Source organism: Arachis ipaensis, chromosome B10, assembly GCF_059453495.1.
Source record: "Arachis ipaensis isolate K30076 ecotype BB chromosome B10, ASM5945349v1, whole genome shotgun sequence".
Lineage (NCBI taxonomy): Eukaryota > Viridiplantae > Streptophyta > Magnoliopsida > Fabales > Fabaceae > Arachis > Arachis ipaensis.
The window spans coordinates 12,719,157-12,740,415 of record NC_142435.1 but is presented as its reverse complement, the minus strand read 5'-3'; the positions used below and the strand labels follow the sequence as shown (position 1 = coordinate 12,740,415).

Here is a 21,259-nt window from a genome sequence, read left to right as displayed (position 1 = left end):
TACAAGATTGCTCTAGGTTTATTGATCCTTTGGTGTTAAAAATTTGAGATATCATGTCTTGGAAATGGCGTGCTGATCTTCGGTTGATCTTGAGAGATGCAAATACAGTAGCAGACATCATGGCAAAGACTGCAATGAGGACTATTTCTCCCCAAGTGTAGCTTCCATTGCCTTGGAAGGAGTTTGAGAGTAGTATTCAGCGGGATTACCTTTCTTAAGCAGTTTCTTGTTTTTTTTTCTTTCTTAGTTTTTGTTTATTTTCTTTTAAGTCACCAAAAAAAAAAAAAAAATACCACACAAACAGGTAAATGACTTAAGTTTAATTACAAAATTTTTTTTATTTATGCATACATGATAACACCATGGTCGATAAATGCTTCACGGATAATATATCATATATTGCTCTGAATGATGAGCACGGGAGTTGAAGAGTGTGTGGTGGTTTGTGTCAACGATAGTTGACTTCTTGCGATGATGCCTCATAGGAAGAAAAAAATTGTTGTAAAAGCTACATAATGAAAAAGTAATTGGTAAATGAATGATATTTTCTTTTAGCATATATGGTCTTTTATAGTGGTAAAATAAAAATGGAAGGAATAAAATTTTATATTTTTCTATTCAGAATAGAATTTGATATTTATCGTAATAAAATTAAATAACTAATCAGTTATAATTCATGTATTTAAATAAATAAAACAAATTAAATAAAAATATTTTTAAGAATTAATCAAATCAGTTAGTTGATACAAATAATTAGTATAATTGATTGAATTAATTAGTTGATATAATTAATTTATTATAATTGATTGGATTTAATAAATTAAAAAATAATAGGAAAACATATGAGACAATGATTTTTTTAACTAAATTAATTTGCATTTATTGTATTTAATCATTATAAGTAACAAATCATGTATGCTATTATGTACCTTATAAATTAATGAATTTAAATAATTGAGATAATAAATTACAATTATTTGATTGATATGAATTATAATAAATCGTGTGATATTTAAATATCTAATCAAATCAATTAGTTGATATAATTAATTTACTGTAATAAATTGTATTCAATGAATTATAAAAAATAAATTAAGAAACACGCTCAAAAGTAGTGACGGATCCAGAAACTTTAAATAGTGGAGGTAAACATATAGCATATAAAAATAATAAAAATATTTATAAATATATCAAAATATATAAAAAATAAATAATATAAAAATATTAAATATTAAATAATTTGTATGTAATCATTATCAATATTAATATATTGATAAATAATAGTATGATTATTAATTTATCTTTCTGTAAATTAATAATAATAATAATAATAATAATAATAATCAAAATATAAATAGGTTATCTTCTAATCAATAATAAAAGTGAAATATATTTTTTTATGAATTATATACAATAAATGATATTTTAAATAAATAATTTTTTATGTTATATTTTTTTCAATAAATGATATCACAGGTAATTATTATTATTATTATTATTATTATTATTATTATTATTATTATTAAAATGATTAAAAGTATTTTTAATTGATAATTGATAAGTAGTTTAATAATGCATTAAATATTGATTTGATATAATTATAATAAAGATATGTTTCTAAATTAATATAATTATGTATTATTCATTAAATATTAATTATAATATAACTATAATAAAGATATTTTTTATAAAATAATTTAGAATAGAGAATAAGAAAGTTCATTTTGGAGGGAAAACGGAGTCACGAGAGATCGACACCTCACCTTCATTAGTTGGGGGAAAACCCAATTTTAATATATTAAGTAGATTTTGGACATAAAATAAAATATAAAAATGGTTAATTAACTTAATAAAGGGTAAAAAAGTATTTTAACAAAAATTTGAAGGTAAAATGGTAAAATAGCAACATTTCATATCTTATATACTTATAAATCTAAGGATAGTTTGTGTTCTTAACTTTTTGAACTTCTTAACATTCCTATGTAATCATTGTGAGTCTTTGAACTTTATATATCTTTCTATAAATTAACCTAGTAGTGATTTCTAGTTCTAAAAAAATTTAAGAAAAGAATATGTAAATCTATTAGATTGGTAGAGTATCCAACTTGAGTGTTATTTGAGAATGTCAATTGAATATCTAAAATTTTTAAGTTGGTGGGATATTTCAATATGAGTCATTGCTTAGTCACGAGAAAGCTTGAAAAAAGAATATCTAAGATTTTTAGGTTAGTAAAAAGTTAATTTGAGTAACTTTCTAAATCTGAGAATGTTTGAGAAAAGAACGTCTAACGTTCTTAAGTTAGTAGAGGCATCCAACTTAAATCTTTTATGAGAAGTTCAAGAGAATATCTAAAGTTCTTAGGTTATTATGAATAAGAGTCAAATTTTAGCCCGAGAAGACTTGAAAAAAAGAATATCTTTTGCACACTCATTCATATAGTAGAACTCTCATGTTACTTGAGAACTAGCCATGGGGAGTTTAGGTTGAATGAGTATACATTACGCGTGTGCACCTTTTGAACTCTTATCTCTTTGTTTTAAAGCTTTAGTTTATTTTGTGGGTTTTAGCTTTGCTTAAGATATCTCAAAAAATCTTTCAAAACCTTTCTGAAGTCACTCTAACTCTCAGAAAGTGTGTCTTTAAATCTAGGTATCTCAAATTTACTTTAAAAAACCTATACCAAGCTTTTGAATGTATGTTCTAATATTTTTTCGCTGCATACGAGTCTTAAGATTTAAAATGCTTTAAGTTCTTGTTTTAGATTTAGAAAAGTTTAGAATCACGATTTAATCTTCCTTTCTCGTGTAATTTTACCAATTTCACTAATAGTTCAGAAATGCTTTATGAGATTATGCATTTGTGATACAGTCCTTCTCATGTATCAGTTTATTCTAATTTGCTTATATAGCGTAGGAAAAGATTTAGTAATTTTTGAAACATTTAAGTAAATAGTTAGATCAAAACTAACAATTTTTAAATTTGTGTTTTTATTAATCATTAAAACTCAAACTGAAATATATAAAGCTATTATAAGAAAGGATAGTTATTGTATTTGGCACCAAAACTGGCAAAAAAGCCAAAAAGGATAAGCAGTATAGTTTGAATTCAAGCAATGACACTTTATCAAATAATACAAAATTTAGAATTCAAATTAGAAAAGGAGAGGTTTTTAGCATCATTCTTCCATCAGTGGAGCATCCTCTTTTTCTCATATCATGATTACATAGAATTTTCATTATGTTCCTTTGATGAGGAAGATAGTCTTAATATTCTTAGCTAGTTGTAGAGTGCTTTTACTTTATTGTTGTCTATCTCTTTCTATAATAGAAAAGAGAAAATATTGATATCAAGTGAGGAACCAATAAAAGCCATGGAAGGATAAAGGCAAGAGAGATATATTTGAAAAGGCTATAATAAATTTATGTTTCTTTGTAATTTGTTTGGTAGTTTGAGCATAGAAATTGAGCTCATACAATCAAATTTATTTAGGGGGTTCAAGCTTAGAGAAAGGCTTTATACTGTCGAATAGGTCTAGGCTCGAGTAGAAGCTTACACTTGTTTTTTCAACTCAAACTCAGAAGGAAGATTCTTATAGTTTAGGGTAAATGAACTAGGACAGAGAGTAATGGCAGCTTTTGTCGGTCAATTAGGTATAACTTGGATTTTGCATTCATTAGAAACTAAGGAGTAAGATTAAAATAGTTTTGGAGAAAGGAACTAGGGAATAGAGTCTTGGTAGTTTTCTACTGGTGAACTTGGGCATAATTTCATTGAAATTGGTGTATATAATCAGTTTTGATTTAATAAAAAATTCTACCATAATTTATAATTTTTTAATAAAGACTGGATGCAGACCTTATTATCTTTCGACGTTAAACCAAGATATATGATTGTGTAATCTTCTTTATGTTTCCTCTATTTTGTTAGCCTTATGCACATTATGCGAGGAAACAGAAAAATCTCCTGCATAATTCTATGTTAAAGGTTAAAAGGGGAAAAAGTCTTAAAGCTATTTTAATTCAACCCCTCTTCTCATGGTTTAACTGACTGATATCAAGAACTCACGTTCAAGGAATCAAGCTTAACATGTTGGAGTAAAAATCTATAGCCAACATAGTCTCCTATACACTAACCCAAATATAGTCCAATGGAAATAACTACTTATATTAAAAGGAGATAATAAGGTTCTTTGTTCAATATACTAATAGTTTCAGAGGAAGATTCAGAAGATAATTGAAGAAAAGAATGTCGAGATAAATGCCAAAATAATCAACATGATGCATTGCACCAAAAACTTTGAAAAGGTCCAGGTCTCGAGATGCAAAACTGCCAGAAAAATGTGGGACAAGCTTCAACCCATACATAAAGTAACAAACAAATCCGAGAAACTAGACCTAACATGTTTACGGGAGAATACGAGCTATTCTTCATAAAAGAAGAAGAAAACATATGATATGTTTGAAAGATTCTCCATAATCATTAACAAGCTAGATGGAAAAGAATTTCCCATGAGAAGAATTGGTGAGAACAATTATCTAAATAATTATTTAAATGTTTCCAAAAAGATTGGATCCAATTATGAAGTCATTCGCAAAATGCACAAGAGCGTCTGTTATGTATAAAGAAAATGTTCTTTTTGTTATTATTTGTCAAATTAATACTACGTTTTTAAAAGATTATAATAGTGTTAAAGCATAAGAAAAAGAATAACTTATTTTCACTGACTATATTTTTTTTGTTGGACCCGCTAACCTGGTCTAATTTTCTTCGTCTAAGGAAACTGGTTAAGACAAAGAATTCCAGAGACTGGGTGGTTTTCTGGACAAGACTTAATTGTCAGAATAAAGATGAAAATTAAGCCATAGTCAAAATAAATTATACAATGATACATCATTTCATTTTTCATCAGCTAATCAACCAAAATTTCACTTTGGAAGAAAAGAAATACACTACTCAAAAAACTTGTCTGATGTTGATATTGATCCTTGAAGTTTGAATGTATTTTAAGAAACAAAGATCATCTTCATGTGAAAGTTGTGCCTGAAGATGGTCTATTTCAGCATTTTTTTCATCTGTGAATATCCGTGGAACACCTGCAACACATCAAAATCAAACTGATTTCCAACTTCTGAGTCCAGAACTTCAAATGATCATACAAATTCATCTTCCACGTTATTTTTTCTAAGGGTATGTTTGGTTTGAAAGTGAAAATAAGCGGAAATTCTCATGGATACGCTTTCCGTATAATTCTACTCAAGAATATTTTCACCACATTTTTACACAAAGCAAACACTCTTAAGTATGTTTTTGCAATAAAACTTACCATGAAAGCATTCCCTTGCTTCTCCGGCCATGAGTACAACATCACCACTTCTAAGAAACATTGCCAAAGGAGGATCCTCTCTAGTTTTTCCACCCAAAAGAAATATAGCTTTGCAGCCCAAACTATGGCAACAAGATAATAAACTAATTATGATCCAAGAACAATTTCAATCCTGCTGTTGGGTTTTCTAAAGCTAAAATTTGAAAAAGAAGCAGGTATATAATACCTTAAGCTAACTATAGGCTTGCTCCAGTCTGCTTCCATGTCATCAAGGTGGCCACCCAGTGTGTCACCTGAAGTAAATATGGTATCAACTATTTTAAAATCTATTATAAAGCTTTACTACCCGCAGCCGGAGGAGTTATCATACATTGATATCTAATATAAATTAAGTTTTGCTATAAGCATACCTAAACCAAAGTAATTCACTATTGCACCTTCAGGCTGGAATTCAACACCAGCAGGCATTGCAGGTTTAGCCAATTCTTTGGCCAGATCACACAGAGCTTCAGGGATTTTGTTATGTGGGAGAGATACATCATAGTTCCGCTGCACACAAAATAATCACTGGATGATTTTCCTGGACATAAGATGTGATGTGCACAAGTTGAAATTATAATTCCCAAAAAAGACTCATTACAAATTCAGGTGATGCAGCCATAAGAAACATAGCCTACATAGTTTGACAACTAAGTAACTCGTTAGAACAGCTTCTACTGGCAACTCAAATATAATATTATTCTAAGCAAACTTTCACCAAAAAAGAATTGAGGCACTGTCAGTAACTCGCAAGCTAGTCTTCACAACCAATTATCTTTTCTCATTCACAACCAGAAAATCAATTCCTTGGTAGTTAAAAACCTATGTATGCTAAGAAGCAGATCAACCATGGCCATTTATCATATAACTATTTCTCAAAATCAAAATCAAAATATTACATTACACTTACTAGGTATGAATATATAGTATTCCAAGCCCAAAATAAGTTAGCACATCAATTCCCATAACTAAGGATCTAGCTGTTCTGGAGAGACATGCAGCTGTGAAACACTTACATAGTCGTATAAGTTTTATTGGTAATTTGTGAATCAAAACGTACTCTGGACCAATTGAATTGTAGGCCAAGGGTGCTCCATCTCAGCTTCCGCAGCAAAGCAGAAGCAGGAACAGATTTTCCCTTCCTTAATAGCTCTTCCTTTTCTGTTACGAACTTCCACCTCTTACCATCTTGATAATCGCAATCAGGACCTAGCTTAGGTGAACCATCGGGAGAGTACTCTTCTACCAGAACCTTCCCTTCTTTTGCTTCATCAAATAGATTGTGTATAGGACCATAGATCGCATTGTGATTTGTTCTATTAGGTGGCTGTGGGAAATCAATCAAACTCTCCCTTATCAAACTGCATTGTTTCTCTATGCTCAACGCCCCAGGAATAAAATAAAAACCTACAAAACACAACAATCACTACCACATTCTGTTTAGCTCATTGCTTAGTTCTTACTTACACAAGTCATCGAGTTAGTTACAAATGCGCCACGATTATTCCCTCCATTTCAAAATACATATCTCTTTGCACAGATTGATACGTCCATAATCAATGTATTCAGAACTTTAGATGCAAGTTGTATCTATACATTGATTTTCTTTAATGTATACGGAAGGAGTAGTTTACTTGGATTACTGCATTTATAATTTTCCAATTGAACACACATTATGCTGAGATGATTGGTTGGTTGGATGGTTAGTTAGTTAGTTAGTTATTTGAGCCACCAAGTTAGTAACAAATTCTGATGCAAGAAGTTTTCAAGTTAGTTACGCATCACCAACCAAAAAAAAAAAAAAAAAAAAACAAAATTGATGAATGAATACCTGGGCGATTTTGCAAGGAGAACACAGGGGAGCTGAACTTGTCGTGAATGACATTAACAAACGGAGGAAGCTCGCCGTTTCGATCGTGGCATTCTAAAATTGAACGGAAGTCAAGAACTTCCGTCAAGTCCACCGGTTTGGGTTTTTTCTTCCTGCGCCAAGAGAGGAAAACGTTCCAGTTATCAACACAACAGTGTAACCAACACTGCAACTAACTAATTGCGTTCAACTAACACAAAAGAAAAATAAAATAAAATAAGATAATTAAGTTACTTTTTGTTCTTGGAAGCATTGGTATCGTAGTAGAGCTTGTAATTCTTCTCCGCTCTTCTGAAAGCGGTCCGCTCCGAATCTTCCCTGTTATTCTCGGATCCGTACATCGGCGGAAAAAAAAAAGGATCCTAATTGCGAGAAATTGTTAGTGTTAGGGTTCTGAACGTAAAGCGAAATTTACAGAAAAATTAAAAAGACAAAAAGTAAGGTAATTACTGTTATTTAACTAGATGTGAAAAGCCGATAATACCCTTGAAAATTTCCATTATTCCATAGTGCCGGTGAACTTGACAAGGGCATTCTCGACCATACAATTTGGTTCTTATCAGTTATCACAAAAATCCTGGTCTCCTTTTTTTTTTTCCAAGGCAAACAGAAAGATAGGCAAGTATAAATTGGAACTGAAGGAAGAAACAAAGGAACAGATATAACAACAGAAAGAGAAAATGGCGTGCAGGTTTATGCTTCGTTCAGCTTTACTTGTGGAACCTTACCAATTGGAACATCTTCGTGGTTTCAATTCCAAGAACAGAGGAACTTTGCGATTCAGAACCGTTAGGGCTCAACGGTTTCACAGAGGAAGAACTCTTTGTTGCTCTCACAACGAAACGTCGTCGTCTTCGTCTCAGGACGATCAGGGTCCGCCTCAAGAAGCTGTTCTAAAAGCCATTTCAGGTAATCTCTCTATTTCTTTTTTTTTTTCTTTTAATTTTCTATTTCTCTAAAATTTTATTTTATTGTTTTAAAATAAAAGTTGAAATTAAATTTTTGTGTTTGGTTTTGGTTGTAGAGGTGTCGAAGACAGAAGGGAGGGTTGGTCAAACTACGAACATGGTTATTGGAGGCACTGTGACTGATGATTCTACGAATGAGTGGCTCACTTTGGACCAGAAGGTAAAAAAAAATGGATTTTTTTTTTTTTGTATTTTATAGCTTGTTGTGTTCATCATCATGCAAAAACCGTGTGTCAGTTGGGTTTGTAGTTTGCAAATTGTGGTATGATGCAGTAGCGAAAAGAGATTTTTTTTTTGTTCCAGTGCCATAACTAATGGTTTGAGACTGAATAATTATGTAACTCAACGTGATTAAACTTGTTAGAGTTTCAAAATGTTTGTGTTGTGGGTGATGATTTGCTGCGGCGCAGGTGAACTCGTACCCAACTGTTCGAGGATTTACTGCAATAGGAACCGGAGGGGAGGACTTCGTGCAATCAATGGTTGTTGCCGTGGAATCTGTAATCCAACAGCCCATTCCTGAGGTAAGCAGCACTGTATTTCTCAAAATTTGGAGGTTAAAAAAAAATTTCTAGTTTTATTCATTAATCTATCTTCAATTTTTTAAACCTTTTGCTTCAATTTATTTACTTGTGTAACTTGATGTATTCTTGAACTGTGTATTATTGGTGGAGAACATAGTTTTATTTTCGTTGCTTATAAATTATCATTACAAGGTGAACGATACCTTCTGTTAGATCATCAGCTGAAAGAAATAAATTCCCCGAAAAGAAAAAAATTGAAAAAAAAAAATCACAATGCCCACAATGCAGTAAATTGTCGGTCCTACTTGTGTTCAATGCTGTGAGATTTTGCTAGCTAGCGCTGTACTAATGCTATATAATACATTCCTTCACTTTCTTAGTAGACAATCAACATGTTTGCTAGTAAATTTAGAAGTCCAGTGAATGATGTTTGATTTGCATAGTTTGATAGTGGTGGTTCTAACCCTAGTGGTTCTAACCCTATATAATTTTTTTCCTCTCTTTCTATTTATACTTACCAAACAAGATAAGACAATTTTATTTTATGGGGACATCTGTGAAAATACTTACGTTTGGGAAGAGAAGGATTCAAACAATAGTGCTGTAGTGCTCTTTCTATGGGATTGAAGCCTCAACCACTAGGCTACCTTGGTTTTGTTAAGCAAGATTGCCCATTATCTATATATATGGTTGTTCATAATTCTGTAGCTCCTTCCCAGATAGATAAGGAGGGTCTTGCTGAATTGTTGGTGCAATGGAAGGTTTCCTTCTGTTGTGATGCTGCTGCAACATTTCCCAGACTGTCACCTTGAGCAGAAGGTGAAAGCTGTGGGAGTGGGAGGGAGTAATGGTAGAGGGGTATATTTTTTCGTGTCTCTGTAAGGAAAGGCATCAATAGGAATAGCTGGATGAATAGCTTTGGCCCAGGTTAGACATGTAGCTGTTTGTTACTTGAGTTGAGGTTGAGAAAGTTAGTTCGTTGTGTAGGAGTTCTATAGATAGCAAGAGAAAAAATGTTGAATGTGTCATTTGGTTGTGCCTCAGAATTGCAGAAAACTTGGAGGATCTTTTGAATATTCCCCTGGGTTGCATTGTGGATTGTATTCTGTCTGGTTTATCAAACACATTGGCATAGCAACCCTAATAATAATCCACACATTTTTTGACTCTCTAATTTTCCATCTTCCAAATTAATGTCCGAGGTTCTGCTGTCTCAAGATAAGCAAATTTATAGGCTAGCCTTGAATTCTTTTACAGCTTACTTGTATTTCAAGTTAATTGGGACTAGATTACCAATGGATGATTATTTGCGACCTGCTATGTTTAAAATACGTAATACAGTAATATTCTGAGAATTAGATCTTTGAAAAAATAAAGTTGATAATGTGATATGTGTCACTGGTTTGTGGCGTGCTTGCGATGAATTTGCTTGCTTTTTATATAAACCTAAGTTCCTGCAAAATGGACTGACTCTTGAGGTGTTTACAGCATAATTGTGTAGCGTATTATACCTTAAGCATTTGAATGGATTTGCTTCAAGACTTTCACTACATCAGTAGTCTAGAAGATTTCATGATTTAATTGTGAAATGTCATCAATGCATTACATACACAATTTCACTTGTGGTTGAGGTTCACCTCAAGAATTTCAACATATTTGTGACAGGGACGAGTGAAGCAGAAGTTATCTGCTAGGGGCAAATATGTATCCGTAAATATCGGGCCTATCCAAGTTGTTTCTAGTGAACAGGTATATCCCCTTTTTAGACAAGTCTTTTTGAATTAAACTTTCTAAATTATTTTAACTCAAGGATTCCTTAATTGTTTCTCCATACTAACAATCAAGTAAATCTTTGATTCCCACTGAGGCTTTAGCCAGTGGTATCAAACTCAAGCCGCAATTGGTTTCCACCTACCCCAATCCCAGTACCCACTTTCCCATTCCCGTTATCACAGACGTCCGAGTTTGCAGTTGCGAGTTGGGATCTTCGAAATAAAGGGATGGAAGAAAATGAATTGACAAGTGAAATCCATTTTACTCTTCAAGTCATTCCCTTCTCTTGAAGATCCTGACTCGCAGACATACCCGGCACAATGCCCAACAAATCCCTATCCCTTTTAAAAATGAAAAAAGAGAGGGAAAAACCTTGATCTGTTTGTTGCATTTTCAGGTCCAAGCTGTATATAATGCCATGAGGAGAGATGACAGAATGAAATATTTTTTGTAAGCTGTCATATTCTGTATATAATGCAATGTTTTCAAGGGATGTATGGCGCCTGGCCTGCTTCCTACCACATGGCTGATTTTGTTAGTAGATCCATGGTATCATTGTAATCAGATGTAAATCATGATGAAAATTGGATCTCTTGTGCATTTTTCTGGATCTGTAACTTAGTATATGATGATTTGTTAACCATTAGTCATAAGATAAAAATATTATATGACATTTGTTTCATTTTCTAGTCTTGATTGCTGCTTCTTTGCAAACTAGTTGGGTTTTTTTATTAATGAATTGTTTACCTCATAATGTGCAAGAAAGAATTGGAAAGGGACAGTGATATATGAAAAAATTCAGACTCAATGAGGTGTCAGTGTCTACTTTTAGTAGTGTGAGCCGCCGACGGCATTGTTCTTACTATCTTTACTGTGACCAGTGGCTACTACTAGTAGAAACGTTACTGTAAATTGAAAACTAATTAACATTTGTAAAATTACTTTTATTTGGCTTAAATAGATCTAGGAATTTGCTAATAAGTGTGTTGTTCAGAGTTTTTTTTTTTTTTTTTTTAATAAAGTTTGTATTGGAAATAGGGCTGGAAGTGAGTCAAGCCGAGCTCATGAGCTAGTTCGAGCTCGACTCGTTAACAGCTCGATAAGCTAAGCTCGTGAGCTGGTGAGCCAAGCTTGAGCCTGAAATTGAGCTCATAAATTAAATGAGCCGAGCTTGAGCTTGGATAAGTTTAACTCATTAGCTCGTGAGCTGGCTCGATTATATATATATAACAATCTTAATTATTTAATATTTATATTTATTTTTTACATATAATTTTAATATAGGACATAAATAATAAATTTATAATTTATTGATAGATAAACAATATATAAAATTGATCTTTTCAAATATTTTTAAAAATATATAAGTTATAATTTATTGATATAAAATTATAGATTATGTATCTATGTTTCTCTTATTTGAGCCAGCTCGTGAGCTCGAGCCAGCTCGTGAGCTTTTGGTGAGCCGAGCTTGAGCTTAAGAAATAAGCTCAATTGTTAATGAGTCGAGCCGTGAGCCAAGCTCAATTTTCGTGAGCCGAGCTTGAGCTTGGTCTAGCTCGGCTCAGCTCAGCTCACTTCCAGCCCTAATTGAAAATTTAAATATTTGGAGATTTTAATGTATTTATTGTATATTTAATGAAGAAAAAGTTTTGAAATTTTCTAAAATAATTTTAACATGCATTCTTAAGGCATTTGTCAGTATTTTTTTTTTATTTTATTAAACTAACATAAGCAAATTACAAGTGTCCAAAATTCATAGATATTTAAGGGTTGAACATTTAAGATTTTTATTTTATTTAATTACCTTTGTATCATATTATTAGTTTTCGCTTTTTCAAATTATAACATGTAAATAGTAATGGTATATAAATAATAGAAATCAGTTATCAATCATTTATGGTATAAGAACATGTAGGGTTTGAAATGAGTCAAGTTAGTTCATAAGCTAATTTAAACTCGATTCGTTAATAGTTCGATAAGTTGAACTCGTGAGCTGGTGAGCCAAACTTGAGTTTGGAATTGAGCTCATAAATTAAATGAGTCAAGCTTGAGTGTGAATAAGCTCAACTCATTAGTTCGTGAGCTGACTTAATTTTATGTTGTATGTATGTATGTATTTAATTTATACTTTTAATATAATATATATGCATATGAAATAGTAACATATAATTATATATATTATTGATCTTAATTATTTAAAATTTTATATTTATTTTTTATATATAATTTTGATGTAGGATATAAATAAAAAAATATATAATTTATTGATAGATAGATAATACATAAAATTAATCTTTTAAAATATTTTAAAAATATATGTTATAATTTATTGATATAGAATTATAGATTATGTTCCTATTATTTGAGCCAGCTCGTAAGCTCGAGTCAGCTCGTGAGCTTTCGGTGAGTCGAACTTGAATTTAAGAAATATGATCGATTGTTAATAAGTCAAGTCGTGAGTCAAGCTCAATTTTATTTAGTCGAGGTTGAGCTTGGTCTAGCTTGACTCAATTCGACTTACTTCCAGCCCTAAGAACATGGTAATAGATTCATATTCTCAACAATTAATTTATAATCAAATTTTATAAATAATATAACCAAATTTGATTCACATTTATAATTATAATCCAAATAAAATAACTACATGGAATGATCTAGTGACTAGCTCACTAATTCACTTAAACAAATATAATATAAAAAACCAAAAAAAATAATATGAATAAAAATATAAAAAAAATATATAAAAGCAACCATCAAACAACAATAAGTATTTTTCTCATATTTATTATTATTATTATTATTATTATTATTATTATTATTATTATTATTATTATTATTATTATTATGTCTAAAAACGTATCTCACTGAGAATTATCAAGTGATTTTTTTTCAATTATTTTTATCAACTTATAATAATAATAATTTTTTTAACATAATAAGTAGAACAATTCTATCAATACAGCAAAAAACACTTCTATAAATGTATGTATAAAAATACAATTTAAGCCATGGTCCAATATGATACCATGGTCTGAAATTGTTAACCCAATCTCTTTAGAATCAAGGAGGCCCAACCATGTGAGTTCTGATAGGAGCATCGATTTACCTGAACTACGTAGGACATGGGTTCTATGATCCGTGTCCGACCCGATTTGCATGACAACTAAGACCTTATTAGACACCATTTTATATATAAACCCACAGCTCATCCACAACTATAATGTGGGGGAACTCTCTGAAAATTAGGGGAAATTTTGTCCAATACTGTAAGTAGAGAGACATAAGAATGGTGGCCAAATCATGACCTCCCTGTATGAATATCCCATCAAACTCAACTATCTCTTAATCCTAATTCACGTAAGCCTGCCTAAAACTCTTGCTAACTTAAACATAATAGTCCTTTACAGGTATCCCCCACCGTCATTCAGAGTTCACGCGAAGCCATATTCCAACCACTTTGCCTAATCTCCTACTTCTTTTCCAAGCCCAATCCACTCACAATCTATTTCAAGTATGCCTCCATCCCCATTTATTCGAGGGGCGGGTCTTCGTCCTCGTGGAGATTTTGTGGCTCCTCGTTAGCCTTTCTATTGCAGATAATCCCGGCGGGTATTTGCAGGTGCGAATTTTTTTTCGGTCCCTAAATTCCTCTCCAATACGTTGTATATGTATGAATATTATTCATATCATGGTTTTGAAGTTTCCTGAACTAAGAATTAAACATATGCGAATTGAAGTGAATTTATGATTAATCATGATGGTCATTTTCCAACTTTCAATTATTTTAGACAATACTCATTACTCCATAAGAAGTCTCGAGCTCGAAAATGTATGATGTAACATGTTCCTGCGTGATAGGCCTCAGATGGTGTATAAACTCATCCTGTCCAAGGTTGGGCTTGCCTTCGCCTGATACGGATGAGGTATGCGTCGACTTCAAGAGGATGGTGGGCACCTGTAAAGGTACTCCGACGCTCAAGTTAGTAAGAATAGAAAATGAGTATAATACAATTTAGAGTGAATAGCGTACCTTTTACGTAGTTAAGATTTTGTATTTATAGAATGTTACTTGACATTGGGATTTTTGCCAGTAAAGAATTTTATAAAAACAGTCGCGTTGTAGATATAGTCTCTAAACCAACAGAAATCCCTTCGTACAAACGTTGTGGTTGTCACAAGTAACAAACCCCTAAATAAATTGATAACTGAAGTATTCAAACCTCGGGTCGTCTTCTCAAGGAATTGCAGGGAGGTGTTCTTATTATTGGTTATGAGTTGTAAATTGGGGTTTTGGATCAAGGTAAAAAGTATGTTGAATGACAAGTAAAATAAAATAATAATAACTGTAAAATAAACTCTTAGCAAGGTAGAAGAACTGGAAGTCCTATCTTGGTTATCCTTATCAATTGTGATGAGAATGGATTTTTCTCCCACTTTGTTAACCTCTAACTATGAAGGTAAGTTAAGTGGACGAATTAATTCGAATCCTCAAGTCCCAGTCTTTTCTTGGGAAAAGTTAGAGTTATTGGATCTCGAAGTAATTCTTGAAGAATTCCAATTTTCAATCAACAATGAGTTTGACAACTCAAGAGTTACCAATGACTCAACCAAAGCCAAAAGGGAAAAATCCAAATTATTTATATAAATAAAAGAAAGCAATCATAAGTCTGAAATACCTCAAAATATATTAAATAGAAAATCAATCTAAACATAGAGAGTCATAAACAAAATTGAGAAAAGAAATAAAAGAACATTGAACCTGGGATTGAGAATCACTCCTAAAACTAAGAGAAGTCCTAAATCCTAATCCTAAGAGAGATGAGAGAACCCCTCTCTCTAAAAACTACATCTACTCCTAAAATTGTGAATGTGAAAGCCTCTTTTTTGAATGGATGCATTCCCCCACTTTATAGCCTCTAATCTGTGTTTTCTGGGCCGCAAACTGGGTCAGAAACAGCGCAAAATTCGCTGGTTGCGAATTCAAACACGCTGATTTTCGTCACTGTGACGCGGCCGCATGAAGCACGCGGTCGCGTCACCTAGCGTCAGGGAAACTATGGTATATTATATATCAAATCGAAGCCCCGGACGTTAGCTTTCCAACGCAACTGGAACCGTGTCATTTGGACCTTTGTAGCTAAAGTTATAGCTGTTTGAGTGCGAAGAGGTCAGGCTGGACAGCTTAGCAATTTCTCCAATTTCTTGTATTCCTTCCACTTTTGCATGCTTCCTTTCTATCCTCTGAGTCATTCCTGCCCTGTAATCTCTGAAATCACTTCACACACATATCAAGTCATCTAATGGTAATAAGAGAGGATTTAAACATATGGAACTTAAGGCCAAAGAAGCATGTTTTCAATCAAAGCACATAATTAGGAAGGAAAATGTAAAACCATGCAAATAGTATGAATAAGTGGGTAAATAGTTGATAAAATCTACTCAATTGAGTATAAGATAAACCATAAAATAATGGTTTATCATTACTCTTCAGACTGGTGGAGATCTTTTCTTGATCTTTCAGTAACCAACCTTAGTCTGTTTCTGAGTGGGTTGTTAAGGGCGAGATTTTCTCTAACTGAGGATAGCAAGGTGAACCATGGTTGGAAATGTTCTTGGCTGGATTGGATAGGGTTGCGGAGCAAACTAAGTTTATTGCTCCTGCTGTAGATTTTGTCATTATGGACCCGTGCAGAATTCTTCTGAACGGAGGACTTGTAGATGATGATATAGAATAGGAGGGTGGAGATGAGGATATGGCTACTCTATAATAGTTTATTTGTTTTAAGAATTATATGTTTTTTGTTTGGACAATGTGGTATGGTCATGTTTTGCTGATGATGAACTGACTACTCAACTTTAAAGAATGAACTTGTTTAAATTATATATTGTGCTTTTGTGTTGATTTGATATGTGTATGTTTATGTGATCATGGTAGGATCGGTTAGGGATGATGATTGAACATTGTGAAATGGATAATTGAGTAAATATCGCTGAATTGTAATTTGTGAATTGAGGATTGTTTTATTGATGAGACCAAGAGCTATGTCTTGGGTGACGTTAGGATTGATGAACAGAGATAGTGAAATTTGTGCTATTTGTGATTTGCATAATAACCATCTTATACATCGGTTAGTGATTTTGAATTTGAATAATTGTAGCAAAGTATCACTTGCGTTAGTCGTATTTGGGTTTGAGTAACCGATTTTAATGGTCAGTTATTAGATATAATGGAAGGTGATAGATAGCTTGGCCTTTTAAATGTTTGAAAACTGGAGTATAGTTCAGTTTTGATTAGTTAATTAAGTCATTTGTTGTGATTTGAATATTGTTTCTAATCGATCACTGGACTAGTAGATGTCTTTAGATATTTGTTTGGATTGTGGAGAATATTTGTTTGTGGATAGTATTTGAAATTGCCAATCAGATAATAAAGAAGCACTAGTTTAGTAAAAGTTGCGGTTTGCTTGAGAGTTGAATTACAATTCGGTGAAGAACACTGAGTTTGAATTATGGATTAGGATATCCCTTGGGTAAGCCTAAGCAGTTGACTTAAAATCGATTGACGGATTATTCATTTTTTGGGATTTGACCATTCAAATTGTAAGTTTGTTTTGGTATAAGAAAAATCGGTTACGAATAACTCAGTAACATGAGCGTTTTATAAGGAAGTATATCTCAACAAAGGGTATGGTGGATTGAATTACATGTATGTGGTTCTTGAATATTCGTGGACGGAATGATTAATTTTGATTGATTGTGTATTGGATGATTTATAAATCAATTGGAGATAGTGATGAATGAGAATAATAGAAAAAACTGAAAGTAAAAGAGTAAAGATATTTCATTAATGAAAAAGAGCACATCACCATGTTTCAACTTATGAACTTAGCTATGATACATCTTTAAAGAAAAGATATTCCATGTACTCATTAGGGTACTATCGCAAAATGTATGCATTTTGTCTGATGAGCTTTGAATGTTATGTTGTAGTTCCATACTATAGCTATTTTCTTAGCTCGTGTGATGTATCTCGGATGTCCTTGAACTTATTTTCATCATCTGTATAAGTTAGTCTTATGTATCTAATTTAGAGTTGAGTTCTATTAGGAGGTTGAAACTTTTCGAGTTATAGTCTACATGGCGGTACTGTTGCTGAGGTTGATTTGGTGGGTTTGTCGTAAAGTGTATGCTATAGCACTACCCAGCTTCCTCTAGTCGGCATGTACTGTTATAACTGTGTTATCTTATATAGAAGACTTGACACAGAAATGTATAGTGAAAACAATACATTAGATGCATTTAAAGAAGGTCAACCTTATTAGAAGCTATGATATATTGAAATTTGAAATAAAAGATTGACATGAGTAAGCTAGATTACACGTACATATTGTTTTATCGTGATAAAAATGAGTTATTAATGTGATATGTTGAGGTTATTTGCCTTTTACTTTTCTTCCAAGTTAATTTAAAATTTTCCTCTTTGTATTGAGCATTGTAAATACGTATTTTGAATTCGTTTGTTAAACCAAAAGCTAGACCCTCTTATTCCAAGAGAAAATAAAAAAAAAATACAAATAGGATAGCATGAACTAGTAGTGAGGAATCAAAATGCAGTTGAAGAACAAAATAGTAATTACAAGCAATAACAACGTAAATAACGAGAGGAATTCATTGTAACTTGACTTAAATTGTTTGGATCATATGTAATTTTATTCTTGATTATATATCAAAAATAATAAAATCAACTTCGTTATTTGATCAAATGTAACGACCCAATTTCTGACAGGTCTGGATCACTGCCAGTCATCAGGTGTCACTTCCTAGTAATCCTATAAAACTCTAGACTCGATAATATTTACTATATATGAGCCTTTCGTACTAACGGAATTGTGTATGTTAGCTTATTTTTATCATATGCTTTTCTCAATAAACCCGTTAGCAGCAACCAAAAAATCATCAGAGATATACAATATAAAATAAATACCAAACTAACAACAAAATTAAATTAGCAATAAGATTACAGAAAACTCTCATGCATATATACATCTCAAGTTAGTTCACACAAACTTGACATACTTATATATATATATATATATAGAGAGAGAGAGAGAGAGACGTATATACAATTGAAAACTTCCCAAATACCTGGTTCATATAGAAAACCCCTAAGCTGGTACCCAAATTAACAAAAGAAAAGAAAATATCAAGTCCTATCCCTAAAAAATGCTACAAAGGTGGGGGAAAGAAACATCTAAGGAACAAAGACCATCTATCTTACATTCTTTCTACCTTCGGAGCATAAGTCAGCAAACATCGTCTCAAGACTAGTCTCAAGCATCTCCTGTAGGGTCCGAAAACACATGCTCCTCTGGTACCTCTTTGAATAGAACTCCAGTGGCGGCTCAAGTCGAAATCCTCCATTTATGGGTAAAAGGGAAAAGGAAGGGATGAGAACCTATATGGTTCCCAATAAGGTGACATCGTAAAAACACATCTCTCTTGTGAAATCTAGAGTTCTGGATCTATCGTAACAACTCGCTTGCTAAGTCTCTCGGCTACTTTCGTATCGCGGGCTCTAACATAACTCTTTCTTGGCATCTTCCTTTGGGGTTAATGCCGCTCTTTATGCTATTCTCTATGACTGTTATTCCTAGTTTTACTATCTTATTCTAAGCTTTGGAGAAATTTTAAATCATATAATTTTAAAAATACAGACAAGAATCAGAAAATAGAAAATTAACAAGAAATAGATAGCACATAACAGAAAGAATGAACAGTAAATAATCACAATCAAATGTGCAAACAATTTATGATGCATGCCTATTCCTAGTGCAGGCCATGAGCTCATGCGTCGGTTGTCCGAATATGGTTTCTTTACTGTGTCAGTCAGGCACATTGATATCATCATGGGCGAACCCATGTCAGTTAGGATACCTTGGCATCACGGTTACCATGTCAGTTAGGCCAAATCACAATAATGTTGCTCACATTTCTATGTGCATCACAGTAAGAAACGGGTTATCAGTTAGGCGAACATTTCCGCATTAACAACCTTAGACTATCAGTCAGGCGGGCACTTCCGCATTAGCAGTTTGCACAAAGGCCTAGTCAAACAAATAATTCTCAATTATCTTTTTCATTCAGGCTATCAGTTAGGTGGACATTCTCGCATTAGCAATCTTAGGCTATCAGTCAGGCGGGCACTTCTACATTAGTAATTTGGCACACAGGTTCAATCAAACAATTGATTCTTATAAATAATTATCCGTTTTTAATTATCTCATTGATTCTTGGTTTCTTATTTTCTTTCTTTCATCATGCCATTGCATCACCTTATAAATACACATACCTCCGCATCACCACATAACTAAGCATACATCCGCATCACCATATTACTAAACATACATCTGCATCACCTTTTAACTGTAAACCTTTCTAGGGACAACTTATATTCTTACTCATTTTTATGACTTGTCTATTTAATAATTAATATAACAAACGGACTCAGATTTATGAAAACTTTATGTCCACATATTCGTATCTAACTTAAGTTTCATTTGGTTTAAGTTTCAGAGCATTCTTATTTCCAAAATAAAAGTTATGCATATTCTATTTTGAGAGGATTCTATTAGGTTAACCGGTGAATCGGTTAACTTCCAAAGTGATGAAGGTGTTTAGCTAGAGGCTTAAGGAATAATGTGAAAGTGGTGGTGAAGATTGGAAGAACTCTCTTCTCTTTCTCGGTTTACTCTAACTCTCAGACTCCTCTCTTTCTCTATCTCCCTTCTCATTTTTTCTTCTTTTTTTGTTCTCACTTAATAATAGCATGGCTTATATGAAGAATGATCTGATGATAAAGGGTTGGGTGGTCAAAAAGAGGTGTGGTTCGGTGACAATAATCAAGGGAAGGCACACTTGTCTAATTGCATGTGTTCCTTCATTAATTGCTTTCTAATGATTCATCATTCTTGGCTAATATGTGGAGGAGGTTCAGCCAGCAAGAAGAGAAGAGAGAGTGTGGTTAATTGTGGTTAAGTGGCTAATCTAGAGAGAGTGATTTAGTTAAAGAAAAATTGGTTCGATTTAAGTTCGGTTAGATTTTAATTAAGCTAGGTATTTTGGTTCTTTATTTTTCTTCTAGATAATCTTTCTAGTGGCTTCATGAATTTAGATTGAAGATAGCTTTCTTGAAGGTTTAGCCAAATTTCCAAAGAGAGGAAAGAAAATGGTTCAATAATTAAACCGTAAGATTATCATTTTCAAATTGTATCGGTTTAAACAACCGGCAACTGAGAAATCATCAGCAGAGAGTATCTTATTCTGAATAAAATTTAGAATGTTTTACTAAGCTAATTCGGTCAAGATAAGCTAGTAGTAAAGATTCCATAGATGAATTTAACTCGACGGTTAAATTCATCGTTATCGATACGGTTTTTGGCTTAAGACACATTTTTATCTCTCACGGTATATCTTTTCTTTTCACTTATCAAGTCTAAATCCGCCTTATTATTTTATGATGAGATGATTCTCAGATATTTATCGAACTTCTCATCACAGAATTTCTGAAAATAACTCTGTGGAGAATCGGAATGTTACATCAAACGCTTGTATAATTATGCTAATTTAGAATTTCAAATGAAAACATGGAAGTCGGGTATGCATTATATGCAACTAAAATTGTATACCATAAGATGATGTTACTAGAGAATTTGTAAGGACTTGTTCTCTTTGTTGATAACCTTGGAGTAACTACTACCG

At 32.5% G+C, this 21,259-nt stretch overlaps 2 protein-coding genes across 3 annotated transcripts; one reads left to right on the top strand and one right to left on the bottom strand.

Annotated features, from left to right (window-relative positions):
- Positions 1-4,815: 4,815 nt before the first annotated feature.
- LOC107624013 (oxidoreductase, 2OG-Fe(II) oxygenase family protein) lies at positions 4,816-7,665 on the bottom strand. Of its 2 annotated transcripts, none has more exons than XM_016326446.3 (7): positions 7,468-7,665; positions 7,195-7,346; positions 6,424-6,770; positions 5,735-5,873; positions 5,551-5,617; positions 5,325-5,446; positions 4,816-5,094 (listed from the first exon to the last, which is right to left on the bottom strand). In XM_016326446.3, the coding sequence occupies exons 1-7, from the start codon at positions 7,572-7,574 to the stop codon at positions 4,955-4,957; spliced, it is 1,074 nt and encodes a 357-aa protein (XP_016181932.1). In that variant the 5' UTR covers positions 7,575-7,665; the 3' UTR covers positions 4,816-4,954. The 2 variants fall into 2 exon arrangements, with proteins under 2 accessions (XP_016181932.1, XP_020969982.1); XM_021114323.2 differs by having other exon boundaries at positions 4,982-5,115; positions 7,468-7,639.
- A 165-nt stretch (positions 7,666-7,830) lies between these two features.
- LOC107624182 (uncharacterized) lies at positions 7,831-11,180 on the top strand. Its single transcript, XM_016326662.3, has 5 exons — positions 7,831-8,142; positions 8,258-8,361; positions 8,612-8,725; positions 10,391-10,474; positions 10,896-11,180. The coding sequence occupies exons 1-5, from the start codon at positions 7,914-7,916 to the stop codon at positions 10,950-10,952; spliced, it is 588 nt and encodes a 195-aa protein (XP_016182148.1). The 5' UTR covers positions 7,831-7,913; the 3' UTR covers positions 10,953-11,180.
- Positions 11,181-21,259: the final 10,079 nt, after the last annotated feature.

Excerpts from the sequence above, each read along its gene's own strand:
- LOC107624013 (XM_016326446.3), bottom strand. The coding sequence starts at position 7,574 with ATGTACGGATCCGAGAATAACAGGGAAGATTCGGAGCGGACCGCTTTC. Across the intron at positions 7,347-7,467 it reads AATGCTTCCAAGAACAAAAA|GAAGAAAAAACCCAAACCGG; the intron begins GTAACTTAATTA and ends CTCTTGGCGCAG. Across the intron at positions 6,771-7,194 it reads CTCCTTGCAAAATCGCCCAG|GTTTTTATTTTATTCCTGGG; the intron begins GTATTCATTCAT and ends TGTGTTTTGTAG.
- LOC107624182 (XM_016326662.3), top strand. The coding sequence starts at position 7,914 with ATGGCGTGCAGGTTTATGCTTCGTTCAGCTTTACTTGTGGAACCTTAC. Across the intron at positions 8,143-8,257 it reads TGTTCTAAAAGCCATTTCAG|AGGTGTCGAAGACAGAAGGG; the intron begins GTAATCTCTCTA and ends TTTTGGTTGTAG. Across the intron at positions 8,726-10,390 it reads TCCAACAGCCCATTCCTGAG|GGACGAGTGAAGCAGAAGTT; the intron begins GTAAGCAGCACT and ends TATTTGTGACAG.